Below are 13,180 nucleotides of genomic sequence, written 5' to 3'. Positions count from 1 at the left end.
AACAACTACAGTAGTTTACAATTACAACCATTTCAAACAGACGTAGATGATTTAGATGATAAAATTAAAAAAAGATGTAGTTACCCTAGTGTGGTGACACCAAAGCAAAACAGCCACCTTTTAGTCTTTATGTTTAGAATTGGCTCCACCTTCAACCCCTTAACGACGTATGACGTACCAGTATGTCATAAGCTGGCTCCCTGACTTTTATGCGGGCAGATGATGACTGGGATATGTAGCCATCATCTGCCTCTAACAGACGGTTGTTAAAGCACCACTCCAATGTTGTTTTTTTCTATGAGCACTAGAGTGGTGCTTCTAATCTAAATTCCTTGACCATAGTATTCTACGTACCAGTCACTGTCTTCAGCTCTTCCCAACACTGCTCCAGTCCCAATCTGCCATCTTCTGACTGCCTGGCAGGTCACAGACTGCTGGATCTACTCTGATAAAGGATGAAGACGGCAGATGGGGAGTATGAGACTAAATGCAGGTAACTTACAGTAGTAGCACCAATCCAGCGCTACTATAAATAAAACCCCGGAGTGATGCTTCAGCCTGATAAATGCCACTGCCAATCTTTAACAGTGACAAAACACTAGCAGGGGGCGCATCTGCCAGTCATGACGGTACTTCTGTGAATGCTAGCTTCTGGCTGGTGGTCATAGGAGACTGGGATGATCACAAGATAAGATTGCAGGTTCAAGCCCCCTAAGGGACGAACTACTGCAGTGAAAAGTTGGAAAAAAAGTTTTGAAAAAAAAAATCACCTCCTCTCCCCCATTAAAATACAGTAAATAAACACCGTACATATATGTGGTGTTGCTGCGTCCATAAATGACTGATCTATCAAAAAATAAAATAAATTAGTAAACTGTAATGAGAAAAATGTCTAAACACCACAATTAGTTTTTTGGCTGCGGCCACACTGCAGAGAAATGCAATAAGGGGCAATCAGCATTGCCCCTTACTGCCCCAACCTTTTTATTGATGTCTTCGGATGCAAAGACTAGCTCACACGCTCCTTTCAGCTGAAAATGTAAACCATGATGATCTCTGAAGATGGCAACACACCTCAACTTTTTTTTTTTAAAGACAAATTTCCGTATTTTTTTTCACCACTTGAATGAAAAAATAAAAAGCTCTGCATGTTTACTATCTCCTTGATCATATTGCCCTGTAGAATCCTATTTCCTGGCAATTTTTACCCTATAATGAAGACTGCAAATGAATTAAAAATAGATTGTTGAATTATTTTATTTTATACACACGGAATAATAAAAATGTTAGGCCTCTTGAACGAAGGGGAGGAAGTGAAGAAAACTCAAAAATGAAAATAGCCATGTCGGTAAAGGGGTTAAAGAGTTAGTCCTGCTCCTCTCGCTTCTGTTTTGAAAAAGGAGTGTGGCAGGTGACAAGTACTGACACCAGCAAGGATGTGGGACCAGTAGGTATTGTGCACACATCCAGTAACCCTTTATATTTTACTACTAGTAGCCAAAGTTTTAAAACTTTTTTTTTATTGTATGATTTACAATTATTTATGTATTTTATATGCAAATGACACTGAAGATCTTAAAGCCTCTGTCACTCCAGGTCTATTCCCTGCCCCGCCTCCACCTGCTTGAGTGACAGCTCCTTCTGCTCCCTTTACCGCCTCATTTGCTTATAAATTCAAACAATACTGACCATGTATACCGTATTTTACAGATTATAAGATGCACCCCAAATTTTGAGGAGAAAAATAGGGGGAAAAAAAACTTTTTTTTTTTTTTTAAATTAAAATGGTGATGCGTCTTGTAATCCATGCGTCTTACTGCTTACCAGGGGTGGTGGCTGCGATAAAGCAGGAGTGGAGCGTTGCTGCAGGCTGGGATGAAAGGGTGTTCGGTCATATTTCCTGAGTCCACCGCATAGGAAACCATGTAAGTGCGGGGGCTCTGGGCTTTCACAGAATGTCAGCAGAGCCCCTACCCACCGAACACCCACAGTTTGGCACTGCACATCCGAACACCGCCTCATCCCAGCCTGCAGCCACGCTCCACTCTTGCCTCCTCCAGCAGCGACCCTGCTCCACTACGGCCGGTAAGATATATCCGCATAAGATTCACCCCCCATTTACCCCCCAAATCTGAAAAATACGGTAAGTATTGCTGGACTTGTGTATGAAAGAACTTCATGCGCCTATAGTTGGGGGAGGGAAAGCCTGTGGATTCTTCTTGTACTCACTCAGGTCCTGTTTGTATTGGGCTGTGTGCACGTTGCAGATTTTTCGCGGTTTTTTTGCTATAAAAATGCGAAAAAAAAGCATGCATTATGCATCCCATTATTTAGAATGCATTCCGCAATTTTTGTGCACATGATGCGTTTTTTTCCGCAAAAAAAACGCATTGCGGTAAAAAACGCAGCAAGTTCATTAATTTTGTGGACTTTTTGCGGATTTCCCACTATAATATTGCATTGGGAACCTTTTGGAAAAATCTGCGAGAAAAACGCATGCTGATTTCTTGCAGAAAATGTCCGGTTTTGCTCAGGAAATTTCTGCAAGAAATCCTGAATGTGTGCACATAGCCTTAGAGTTGCTGTCACACTTGTGCTGTTGCTGTTGGAAACAGACAGAAAGAACTAGAAAAATAACTTTCCAAATTGGACCTAACTAGTGGCGTTATTCGCTACTGTGCTATTGATGTCCTGTCAGTGGGTAGGTCATCAGTGAGGTGGTAATCCACTTTACCAGCTGCAGTAGTGGCTGAATGTAGCCGGTGTACAGGGCAGGACAGCACGGCTCCATCATACCAGCCCGGCTCCATCCACATCAGCTTCTCTGATGGCTCGTACGTGGTAGTGGCCTCTAAACCGTGTGACAGCTGTGCTGTGCTGCTCCGTATCCTGTGTACAACTGCTCGTGGCTGCAGGTGATGACCGCTGATCATTGGGGGTGCTGAATGTTGGACCCCCACCAATTTGACGTTGATTATCACAAGGATAGGTTTTATACTGAAGCTGGGGCTGACTGTCCATCAGTCCTTCCCACAGTGTTTCTGACAGAATCATCCTGCAAGATAACCCCAGCGCTGCTCCAATGAAAGTAATGTCTTCCCTGCTGCACAGATAGTCTTCTGTAGTGGCCGCTAATGACCGAGATGGCCGCAGTGACGGCGTAGCTACATGTAACGGCATCCTGGCATTAGAAAGGGTTGATGGATCCCTGTGCAGAAGTTGTTTATTAAATGTTTTAGGTTTTTTTTATACCTAGGATGTAATTGATCATGTTGTATTTTATTTACTCCATCTAGATGGTTTGCACAGAATAAAGATGAGCTATAGTGACTCTCCAGATGACCCGAAGAAAAGTGAAGAGGAATTGATAGATTCTGATCAGGATAATCTGGTACGAATAAGAGTAACAGGAACTTAATCCAGGAACATACTAGAGCAATCTTAGCGGGGGTTAGGACGTAATACATTGTAGAATACCTTTTCAGTTCTGTGTTTTATCTCTCACGTACAGAAGTCCATTTTAGATCCGCTCAGTCAGAACTGGGCCCAATTGTTCTATAGTTTCTTATATTTGGTTGTGCTTTTTTAGTTGGGTAAGCTGTGATTATCATTTATATTTGCGTTAGCAGTTATTTAGTGTATTGATTTTTGCATACAATAATTTGAGTCTTTGTATTAAAGGTAATCTGCCATCAGGTTTTTGCTATGTAGTCTGAGTCCCTGATTCCAGCTATGTGTCACTTACTGGTCTGCATGCTGTCGTTTTGATAATATCACTATTTTATCTGCTGCAGAGTTAGTGGTTCTATGCATTTTTAGATCTTTATAACCCTGCCACACCCCACTGATTTGCAGCTTTCTGTGCATAGGCAGAAAGCTGCCAATCAGTGTTGGGGGTGGGGTTGCACACAGTAGGAGGACTAGATGGCAGGAGAGAACTAGTCCTGTAATGACGATCTCCTGTTTATTAAAGCAACAACACAACAGCCCAGTAAGTAACACATCGCTGAAATTGGGGTCTCTGCCCCCCAAGTCATGCTATGCTTAGAGTACATGGCAAAAGCCTGCTGACAGATTCCCTTTCATGATTCCTGTGTTAAGTGTTTCTATGGACTTATTTCTATAGGATGAAAGCAGCGACGATGGCGGCCTTGCTGATGACAATTTCACTTCTGAAGCAGGAAAATGGCATCTCAAACGTTCGCTCTGCAAACAGTGGGTGTTTTGAACACACTACATCTGGAATTATTCTGAATGAATGGGATTTCTTAGAAAATGTGTGTTTGAGGGCCGAAGAGTGGATCATGGCTGGAACACTGTGAGGTTGATTGCATAAGTGTCCGGCAGTACAACATTGTGTAGAGTCCGCTAACAGCCTGCTGGAGAATATTTCTGGAGCTGAAGCATATCGCAGATCTTTCTGTGCCCATCACTTTTCCTGTAGAATTCTCTTCAGGGGCAGGCAGCTCATCAACCATACATGAACAAAGCCTCTTTTTATAATCTTATTCAGGGGCATAAATGGCAGAATCCCCACCACCTACACAGAGGCGGTCATGTCATTGTCCGCCTACATTCCCTGCAGGCTGGGATACAGTCAGATGTGCAGGTAATCCACTGGAGGTTTGATAATTGGTATTTGAAGGCTTATGCATCAAAAATAGAATGTTACGGTCGTGATCTACTGGATCCCCTGACATTTCATGAATACCAAAGTTAGTGATGCATAATGTTGCAGAGCTATGCGTTGTAGCCCCATAGAGTAAAATGCTGAGCCATTTCGGCTTGATGGGATTTTGTCTTTTTGCCTCGAGGTGCAGACAGTACAGTATATTGTTTTTGCTTGTTCACAAACACAATTCCCTCTTGTGTTGTAGAAGTGAAATGTAGACTACAGTAGTAATCTAGTGGGGGAGATGCACGAGCATTTATCACTCCACTAAGGCGAATGGTAGTCGTCTCATCAGTACAGTACTGCTCCTCTCTGGGTCGACCCCAGCATTTGTTACTATGATAAAAACGTAGAAGTGCTGTTCTTGGCATCGCTCATAAATGATTCTTTCCTCCAGAAGACTAGCTGCTTTAATAATACAGAAGAGTCCTGCAAGTGGTTGGGCATTTCATCACACAGCGTTCTAATTTGTGTGTCCAAATTAAGAAGGAGAAAATGGTTTCGACTAGCTCAGCACAATGGAATGGGGGCTTCGTGTCTCCACCGCCGCCCCGTGAAAGGATTTCAGCTCTGTAGGCTAATTGAGAGATATTTCAGGAGTCTGCCAATATTGTGCGTTCTTTCCACTGTTGACAATCTTCCGCAGCCAGTCCCTGAAGTATTGTCTTATTGTCCCTAGGGAGGCCGCCGTTCTCTCCAGCATGGCAACTGCCGTATTGTGTCCCAGCTGATGATGATTAGTAATGTAGAAATTACCGTAGGAATAAGGGCCCTGATTGCATTCACTATGTTATTCTCTGCTGGTTTATTGCAGGGACTTTTATCTATGTGTACTGCTGAAACCAGAAGTTTACATACACTGTATGACAAGACACATATGAATGTTGTACTCAATATCTGACATGAAATCAGAATAAACCTTCCCCATTTTAGGTCAATTAGGATTACCATAATTATTAATATTTGGCATTTTTATTACTTACTGCAAAGTCAAAACTTTACATACACTACACTAAGATTACCATGCCTTTATACAATTATGGATGTGTGTATATATATATATATATATATATTCTGGATGTATTTATATCAGGTACATGTAACGCCTCTTACTTTTTTTCTTCTTTGTCCCAGACCGTGCATACTGATTATGGATTCTCTGAGAGGTCCTTCTCGTTCCAATGTGGTGAAAACTTTACGAGAGTAAGTTCTGTTTTGTGTCCATTCGTTTTAGGGGAGTTTGTTTGCTACTTATTAGTGATGAGCGGATGTGCTCGGATAACATCTTATCCCAGCACAGTCGGGCGATATCCGAGCATCTGGAAGTTTTTGCATATTATGTCCGAGTCTCTATGGCTGCATGATTTGCGGCTGTTAGACAGACACAACATGTGGGAATTGTGTAACAGCCACAAATCATGCAGCCGCAGGGACTCAAACATAATATACGAGCACACCCAGATGCTCGGATAAGAAGTTATCTTTGCACATTTGCTCATCAATACTCATTATGAATTTTTGTCCTTTGTATGCTGAGATTATATATATATATATATATCTGTCAGATACCTGGAGGTAGAATGGGAAGTGAAGAAAGGAAGCAAGAGAAGCTTTTCCAAAGACTACATGAAAGGTTCCAACCCCAGAGTGCCTCAGCAGAACAACTTCAGTGATTGTGGAGTGTTTGTACTGCAGTATGTGGAGAGCTTTTTTGAGGTGAGCTAGTATTTTTAGTATCTGTTTATATAGTACTAGATGGTGGCCCGATTCTATTGCATCGGGTATTCTAGAATATGCATGTCTACGTAGTATATTGCACAGCCCACGTAGTATATTGCCCAGCCACGTAGTATATTGCCCAGCCACGTAGTATATTGCCCAGCCACGTAGTATATTGCCCAGCCACGTAGTATATTGCCCAGCCACGTAGTATATTGCCCAGCCACGTAGTATACTGCCCAGCCACGTAGTATACTGCCCTGCCACGTAGTATATTGCCCAGCCACGTAGTATATTGCCCAGCCACGTAGTATATTGCCCAGCCACGTAGTATATTGCCCAGCCACATAGTATATTGCCCAGCTCCATAGTATATTGCCCAGACACGTAGTATATTGCCCAGACACGTAGTATATTGCCCAGACACGTAGTATATTGCCCAGCGACGTATATTGCCCAGCCACGTAGTATATTGCTCAGCCACGTAGTATATTGCTCAGCCACGTAGTATATTGCTCAGCCACGTAGTATATTGCTCAGCCACGTAGTATATTGGCCAGCCACGTAGTATATTGCCCAGCCACGTAGTATATTGGCCAGTTACGTAGTATATTGCCCAGTCACGTAGTATATTGCGCAGCCACGTAGTATATTGCCCAGTCACGTAGTATATTGCCCAGTTACTTGGTATATTGCCCAGTGATGTAGTATATCGCACAGCAACGTAGTAAACAGCACAGAGCCACGTAGTATATTGGCCAGTAACGTAGTATATTGCCCAGTGACGTAGTATACAGCACAGAGCCACGTAGTATATTGCACAGCGAAGTAGTATACAGCACAGAGCCACATAGTATATTGGCCAGTCACGTAGTATATAGGCCAGTCACATAGTATATTGCCCAGCTAAGTGGTATATTGCCCAGCCAGGTTTGTCACAGGTGAAAAAATAAACATATAGTCACCTTTCCGAAGGCCCCTTGTAGTCCACGGCAGCTTCCGGTCCCAGTGTTGGTATGGGCGCAGGACCTATGATGACGTCGCGGTCACATGACCGTGACGTCTCGAGTCAATAAGTTTTCCCAGTTTTCCGTGGCAAAATTAGGTGCCTCGGCTTATACTAGGGTCGACTTATACTCGAGTATATACAGTATGTTGACTAGTTTCTGCAGTTAATACATGTTGCAATAGGGCTTATTCTAACATGTTTTTTACCAGTAGCAGCTAATGAAAACCATTAAGTTTATTAGTCATATAGCTCTTGTTGTACAACCTTAAGTATGTATAAGTATAGATGTACTTGGGTCTTTAGCTCCCTCTCCCGATGACCTCACAGCCCTCCCCCCATACACACACAGTATGATACTCCCGCTGTCCCCATACACAGTATGATGCTTCTACACACCGCATGTTGGCTCACACACGCACAGTATGATCTCCAACAGACCCTCCCTCATCTCACACACACCCACTGTAATGGATCCATAGACCCTCCCTCCACACTCCATTTGATATTTTCCACAATCTCCTTAAACAAGTAAGGATGGGCAAAAAAAAAATTAGCCTCGCCTCATCACTAATGCGCTACTCCGTTCTGTGCAAAGTTAAGACTGAGGCTTCTCGCAGCAGGAAAAATCTAGTGACGTTCTCACTCCTGCTGTGCTGAGACTCGTATGCTCAGGCTGATTGGTGACGCAGGGAGCCAACTGCTCCTTGTCTCACCATAGTTTTTAATTGTATCTACATCTTGGCAACGCAGATACAGTTGAAATTAAGACACCGAGTGGGGTAGCGGCCACATTATGCAATACTCCACTGTTTCCAGCCCTTCGGCTCTTGTGGTCTAGTGGCCATAGAGTAACAGCCAAAGAACCCGGGTGTGGTGTGCCCATCCCTCAATATTTTGTAATTAGCAAGACACACGCATTTTGTCTAAGGCTGGTTTCACATTTGCGTTTAAAAACGCAGCGTTTTAAACGCAAACGCATTTGGTGAAAAAACGCATGTAAACGCGTTTAAACGCTGCGGTTTTTAGATGCATGCGTTTTTGCATGTTTTAATACAAACGCGGCGTTTTGACGCGTTTACATGCGTTTTTACCTGTGTTTGCGTTTTTGAAACGCATTATGAGAAGTGTGTGACAGCTGCCAATCATCAAAATCAACAAGAAAACCCACTATAAACAGAAATAGTTAGGGTTAGGATCCCTAGTAACCCTAAGGGATCCTAACCCTAAGGGATCCTAACCCTAGGGATCCTAACCCTAAGGGATCCTAACCCTAAGGGATCCTAACCCTAGGGATCCTAACCCTAAGGGATCCTAACCCTTAGGGTTAGGGTTAGGATCCCTTAGGGTTAGGATCCCTAGGGTTAGGGTTAGGATCCTTAGGGTTAGGATCCTTAGAGTTAGGATCCCTTAGAGTTGGGGGTTGGCTTATCAGTGTGTATTCTTGTGTTTTTCTATTAAAACGCATGCGTTTAAAAACGCATGCAAACGCATGTGCTTAAAAACGCATGCGTTTACATAGACAGCAATACGTTTTTTTGCGGCAAAAAAACGCCACTAGAAATTACTACATGTTGCATTTCTGCAACAAAACACATGCATAGAAACGACGCATGCGTCGTCAAAACGCGGCAAAGCGCATGCAAAAAAACGCATGCGTTTTTAATGTTAAGTATAGGGAAAAAACGCATGCTTTTTTTGCGCTAAAACGCAGTGGCAAAAAACGCAAATGTGAAACCAGCCTAAGGGTGGTAATTGCTGTACTACATACAAATGACTACTACTATCTTGTTACACTGACAGAAATCTGTCCTAGAATGTTAGTAGGACTGGTGCTTATGACCATGGCCAATAGTTTACTCCGCAGCTGTGACCTTGAGATACCTTAATTGCATGTGGTAAAGGTTATTTCACGTGCACAGCAGTTTTAGCAGCCTCCTCTTTCCTCACCACCCCTCGTATCTCCAGTATTAGATCAGAATATCCACCGAGTACATCTTCCAACACATCAAGGGAGATGTCTGTCCACCCGCTTTCTAAACGCTTAGGTGGCACTGTAGTTTGTCCTCTCTCTTTGTGAAGAGGCAGTTTTCATATCACAGAATTTTGTAGCAGCTGTGAAAGCAAATAAAAAAATACATTTTGTTACTTTAACCCTAAATGTCCTTTTTTTTGTACAAAGGGTAATTGGAGAAAATGAATTAATTTAAAGGAAACCTGTAAGGCGATTCATGCTTGCCAAACCGCTGGGAGCAAGAATTGAAACCAGGCTTAACATTTGCTACCAGGTGTATCCTTCCCTCAAATGCTATGGCATTTCAGAGATAATATACTTTGAAGTTCCAGCCGAGTACCGTAGCTGAAGAGTCTGGCCTAGCTTTGCCCTCTGACTGGTTCTTCACATGACAGCTTCTTACGATTGGCTGGTTTCTTCCTATGCATATGCGAGGGAGAAAGCTGTCAGTGAGAAGCTGGGAGAAGCCATCGGGTGGCAGACTCTGACTAGACTCCTCTCCAGCTATGGTCCCCAGGAAGATCTTCAAAGTATACGATCTCTGAAATGTTGGGAGTGTTACAGAGGCAAATATACCTGGCTGAAATCGTGCAGTCAGGCTACGATTTATTCTCCCTTTTGTTTGCCCGAGGCCTAAAAGGTTCCATCTTCACTCCATGCTACATGCCTCGGTGGTGGGAGTGCTACCAGGAAATGGACCATGCGCCTGGTCACCTGAATGCGACTGCGCTGGGGAATACAGTCCTGCTGTCCAGATCAGAGAGGTCACATTATTCTGTCTCTTTGTAGGGTGACAGAGAGGCAATTCTGCTGTATCCCAACCTAAAGTAGAAGGAAAGAAAAGAAGAAAAAAATAATCAGAATAAAAAACACTAAAGGAACTAACAGACCTCGATCCCAGACCTGTGTCTGCCGCCTACTGACACTAGGCTAAAACTGGTTTTTTTTCTGGGGTCTGAAAGTGGGTGTAGTCTACAGGGGAGGAGTCAACTTTTTAATTTACGTGTAATTCTTAGTATCAACCTCTTGATTGAAGCAGCACGCACCCACGGTTACCTGTGTCCCGCTATGAACGGACTAAAACATCATTTAGACATGACCTTTGCCAGATCCATTCATTATAAGAATACAGGCAGAGTCACTGTGGTCTCTGTATGACCTCTGTTCTGGCAATGTCTGTCTTTTTAAAGTTGTGCAAAAGCATGCTCGACTGGTTTTGTGCATACCTGAAAACACAGGACACCCCACAACAAAGGCATACAGAGACCATATGGAGTCCAAAGTGAATTACTCTACCCCATAAATAGTTAACAGTGGTTCTATGAGGCGGTTTGTCTGGTTTTTGGAGTTTAGACATAAACCCTGACATAAGTGCCCAGCAGAGTCCAGGACAGATATGAACCTGGCCTTAAGTAGCAGTTTAGGAATTGTTTTAATTAATTTCTTGTTTATTACATCGTTCACAGTGTGGTATAAGTGGTTTTACAGTTTTATTCTTAAAGTCAGTTTGATTACAGCAGTGTTAGAAATATACAATTTGTTTCCATTTTGCCACTTTTGAACCCCAAAACTTATTTTTTTATTTTGCAAAATTTTTCATTTTTTTTTATTTTTTGGATTGCCATATTTTGAGTGCGATAATTAACTATTTTTATTTTTCCGACAACATATGTATGAAAGATTATTTTTCCAGGATGAGTTAAGTTTATTTGTACAATTTTTTTGGGTACTTTGATTGCTTTCTGTTCTGATTTTTAAGAGACAGAATTAACAAATTAAAAGCAATTCACAAAATTTTGTTTTTATTTCTTTTTTTGTATGCTTTACACTGCAGTAAAAGTAATACCACAACTTTATTGTTTAGGTCAGAACACTTAGTGATTCCAACGTTATAGGTGTTTGCTTGTTTTTGTTTTTGCTGGGCAAGATCACTTTTTCATCAACACCTTTTTTTTTTCTTCTTCTTTACATAATACCTTTTGATCGCGTTTTCATACACTTTTTGTGGCAGAATGATGAGGACGAAAAGTTTTTTATTTTCATGTGACATGTATAAATATATATTTTTTTTACAGTGTTCATCTTATGGGTTAAATAATGTAACCGTTTATTATTTATTATTATAGTGCCATTTATTCAATAGCGCTTTACATGTAAGGAGGGGTATACATAATAAAAACAAGTACATTAATCTTAATCAATACAAGTCACGACTGGTACAGGAGGAGAGAGGACCCTGCCCACAAGCGCACACATATTTTTGTTTTGTTTTTTTCATTCGTTCTTTATTTTGGATTTTTTTTCACATATTTTCTAATTTTCTAGAACTTATTTGTTTACTTAGTCTCTCCATGGGATTTGACCATTGTAAACTCTGTTGGTCAATTTCACTGCAATACTCATGTATTGAAGGGCAACAGAGCTGTCAGTCTTACACTGATGTTGCAGCGAGCGGTTCTATGTGCAGTAACATGTCGCGCTTCTTGCGTCCTTGAAGTCACTTTTTCTGTTACCCTTCAATCCTTTCAGAATCCTATTCAGAGTTTTGATCTGCCCATGAACTTGACCGATTGGTTCCCTCAACAAAGAATGAAGACAAAGCGTGAAGAAATCCGGAATCTTATCCTTGGTTTGCAGGAACTTCAAAGCAAAGACAAGACAGGTCAGCGGGACCTTGGCATAACGCAGCCCACTCCACAAGAGGGAACAGAGCAGTTAATCGGAGAATGTGATAGTATATGAATACTTCATGTGTGGCACCCGACTCTACCATCACAAAAGGAAAGCAGACTTGTTTTACAATTTGCTGTATTTTGGTATTTGAGCAGCTCCCTGGTGTCAACGTCACTCGAAGGACTGACAGATTGCCAGCCACATTCAGTACGTTAAATACTTATAGGACTGTACATATGGTAATAAGGCCATTTCTTTTCAGTATTTATGAGTTGTTGTTTTCTTTTTCCCTGTCTCATTCTTCAGAAGTGTTTGTCATCCTCTTAACAGTAGCTATAAACTCAACTTACACTTCAAATAAAAAGAAATTTATAGGCTCACATTTTAATGTGCATAGTTATTTAGTATGAAGTTGTAATGTTTGACAGATGTCTGCGTTCACATGTAAACAGCCCTTCTTGTATACGATAATATGATCTTTATCGTCCCACCTTTTAACTAGTAGCAGCACTTTGGCATGTAACTGGCTAGAATAAAACAGGCAGAACCGTTATGTACCTAATGAATGTTCCCCTGTTGCCCCAGCTATCTATGTTCACTGCTTAGCAGTGGTCAAATAGCCAAATACTGGCCCCACTTTTTTATGATCTAAACCTTATTACAAGTAGGCCAGGGATTGGCTGCAGTGATCACGTGGGTGGTGAACACATGACCACTAAAATAAGCAGTGACCGGCAGAGATCATCAGAGCGACGTAGCTGGAGCAACATGACTTTCATCAGGTGAGCAAGGGCTATTGTTGTTTAACAACATTTTATGCATTTCGTTTTAGTATTGTTCATTCCAGAAAATCCCTTTAAAACCTTTTAGTTGCGATTTAGCAACAAACTGTAAATTGAAGAAAAAACTCAAGGCTAAGGCTACTTTCACACTGGCGTTTTTTGCCAGACGTCGCAATGCGTCGTTTATGGCAAAAAACGCATCCTGCAAAGTTGTTTGCAGGATGCGTTTTTGCCCCATAGATTAAAGGGAACCTGTCACCCCGTTTTTTGAGATTGAGATATAAATACTGTTAAATAGGGCCTGCGCTGTGCGT

General features: G+C 41.9%; 1 protein-coding gene across 11 annotated transcripts in view; it reads left to right on the top strand.

Annotated features, from left to right (window-relative positions):
• SENP6 (SUMO specific peptidase 6) overlaps positions 1-12,466 on the top strand; it is a 172,967-nt gene extending 160,501 nt beyond the window's left edge. For all 11 annotated transcript variants that reach the window (XM_069726523.1, XM_069726526.1, XM_069726529.1 and 8 more), the window contains 5 exons: positions 3,297-3,391; positions 4,127-4,215; positions 5,807-5,875; positions 6,238-6,388; positions 11,941-12,466. In XM_069726523.1, coding sequence (XP_069582624.1) covers positions 3,297-3,391; positions 4,127-4,215; positions 5,807-5,875; positions 6,238-6,388; positions 11,941-12,153 — 617 coding nt within the window. In that variant the 3' untranslated portion in view covers positions 12,154-12,466. The remainder of the gene's footprint in view (positions 1-3,296; positions 3,392-4,126; positions 4,216-5,806; positions 5,876-6,237; positions 6,389-11,940) is intronic.
• Positions 12,467-13,180: the final 714 nt, after the last annotated feature.

The sequence above is a fragment of the Ranitomeya imitator genome, chromosome 5 (genome assembly GCF_032444005.1).
Source record: "Ranitomeya imitator isolate aRanImi1 chromosome 5, aRanImi1.pri, whole genome shotgun sequence".
Taxonomy (NCBI): domain Eukaryota; kingdom Metazoa; phylum Chordata; class Amphibia; order Anura; family Dendrobatidae; genus Ranitomeya; species Ranitomeya imitator.
The sequence above is the reverse complement of the archived record's forward strand: the minus strand, read 5'-3'. Positions and strand labels throughout refer to the sequence as shown.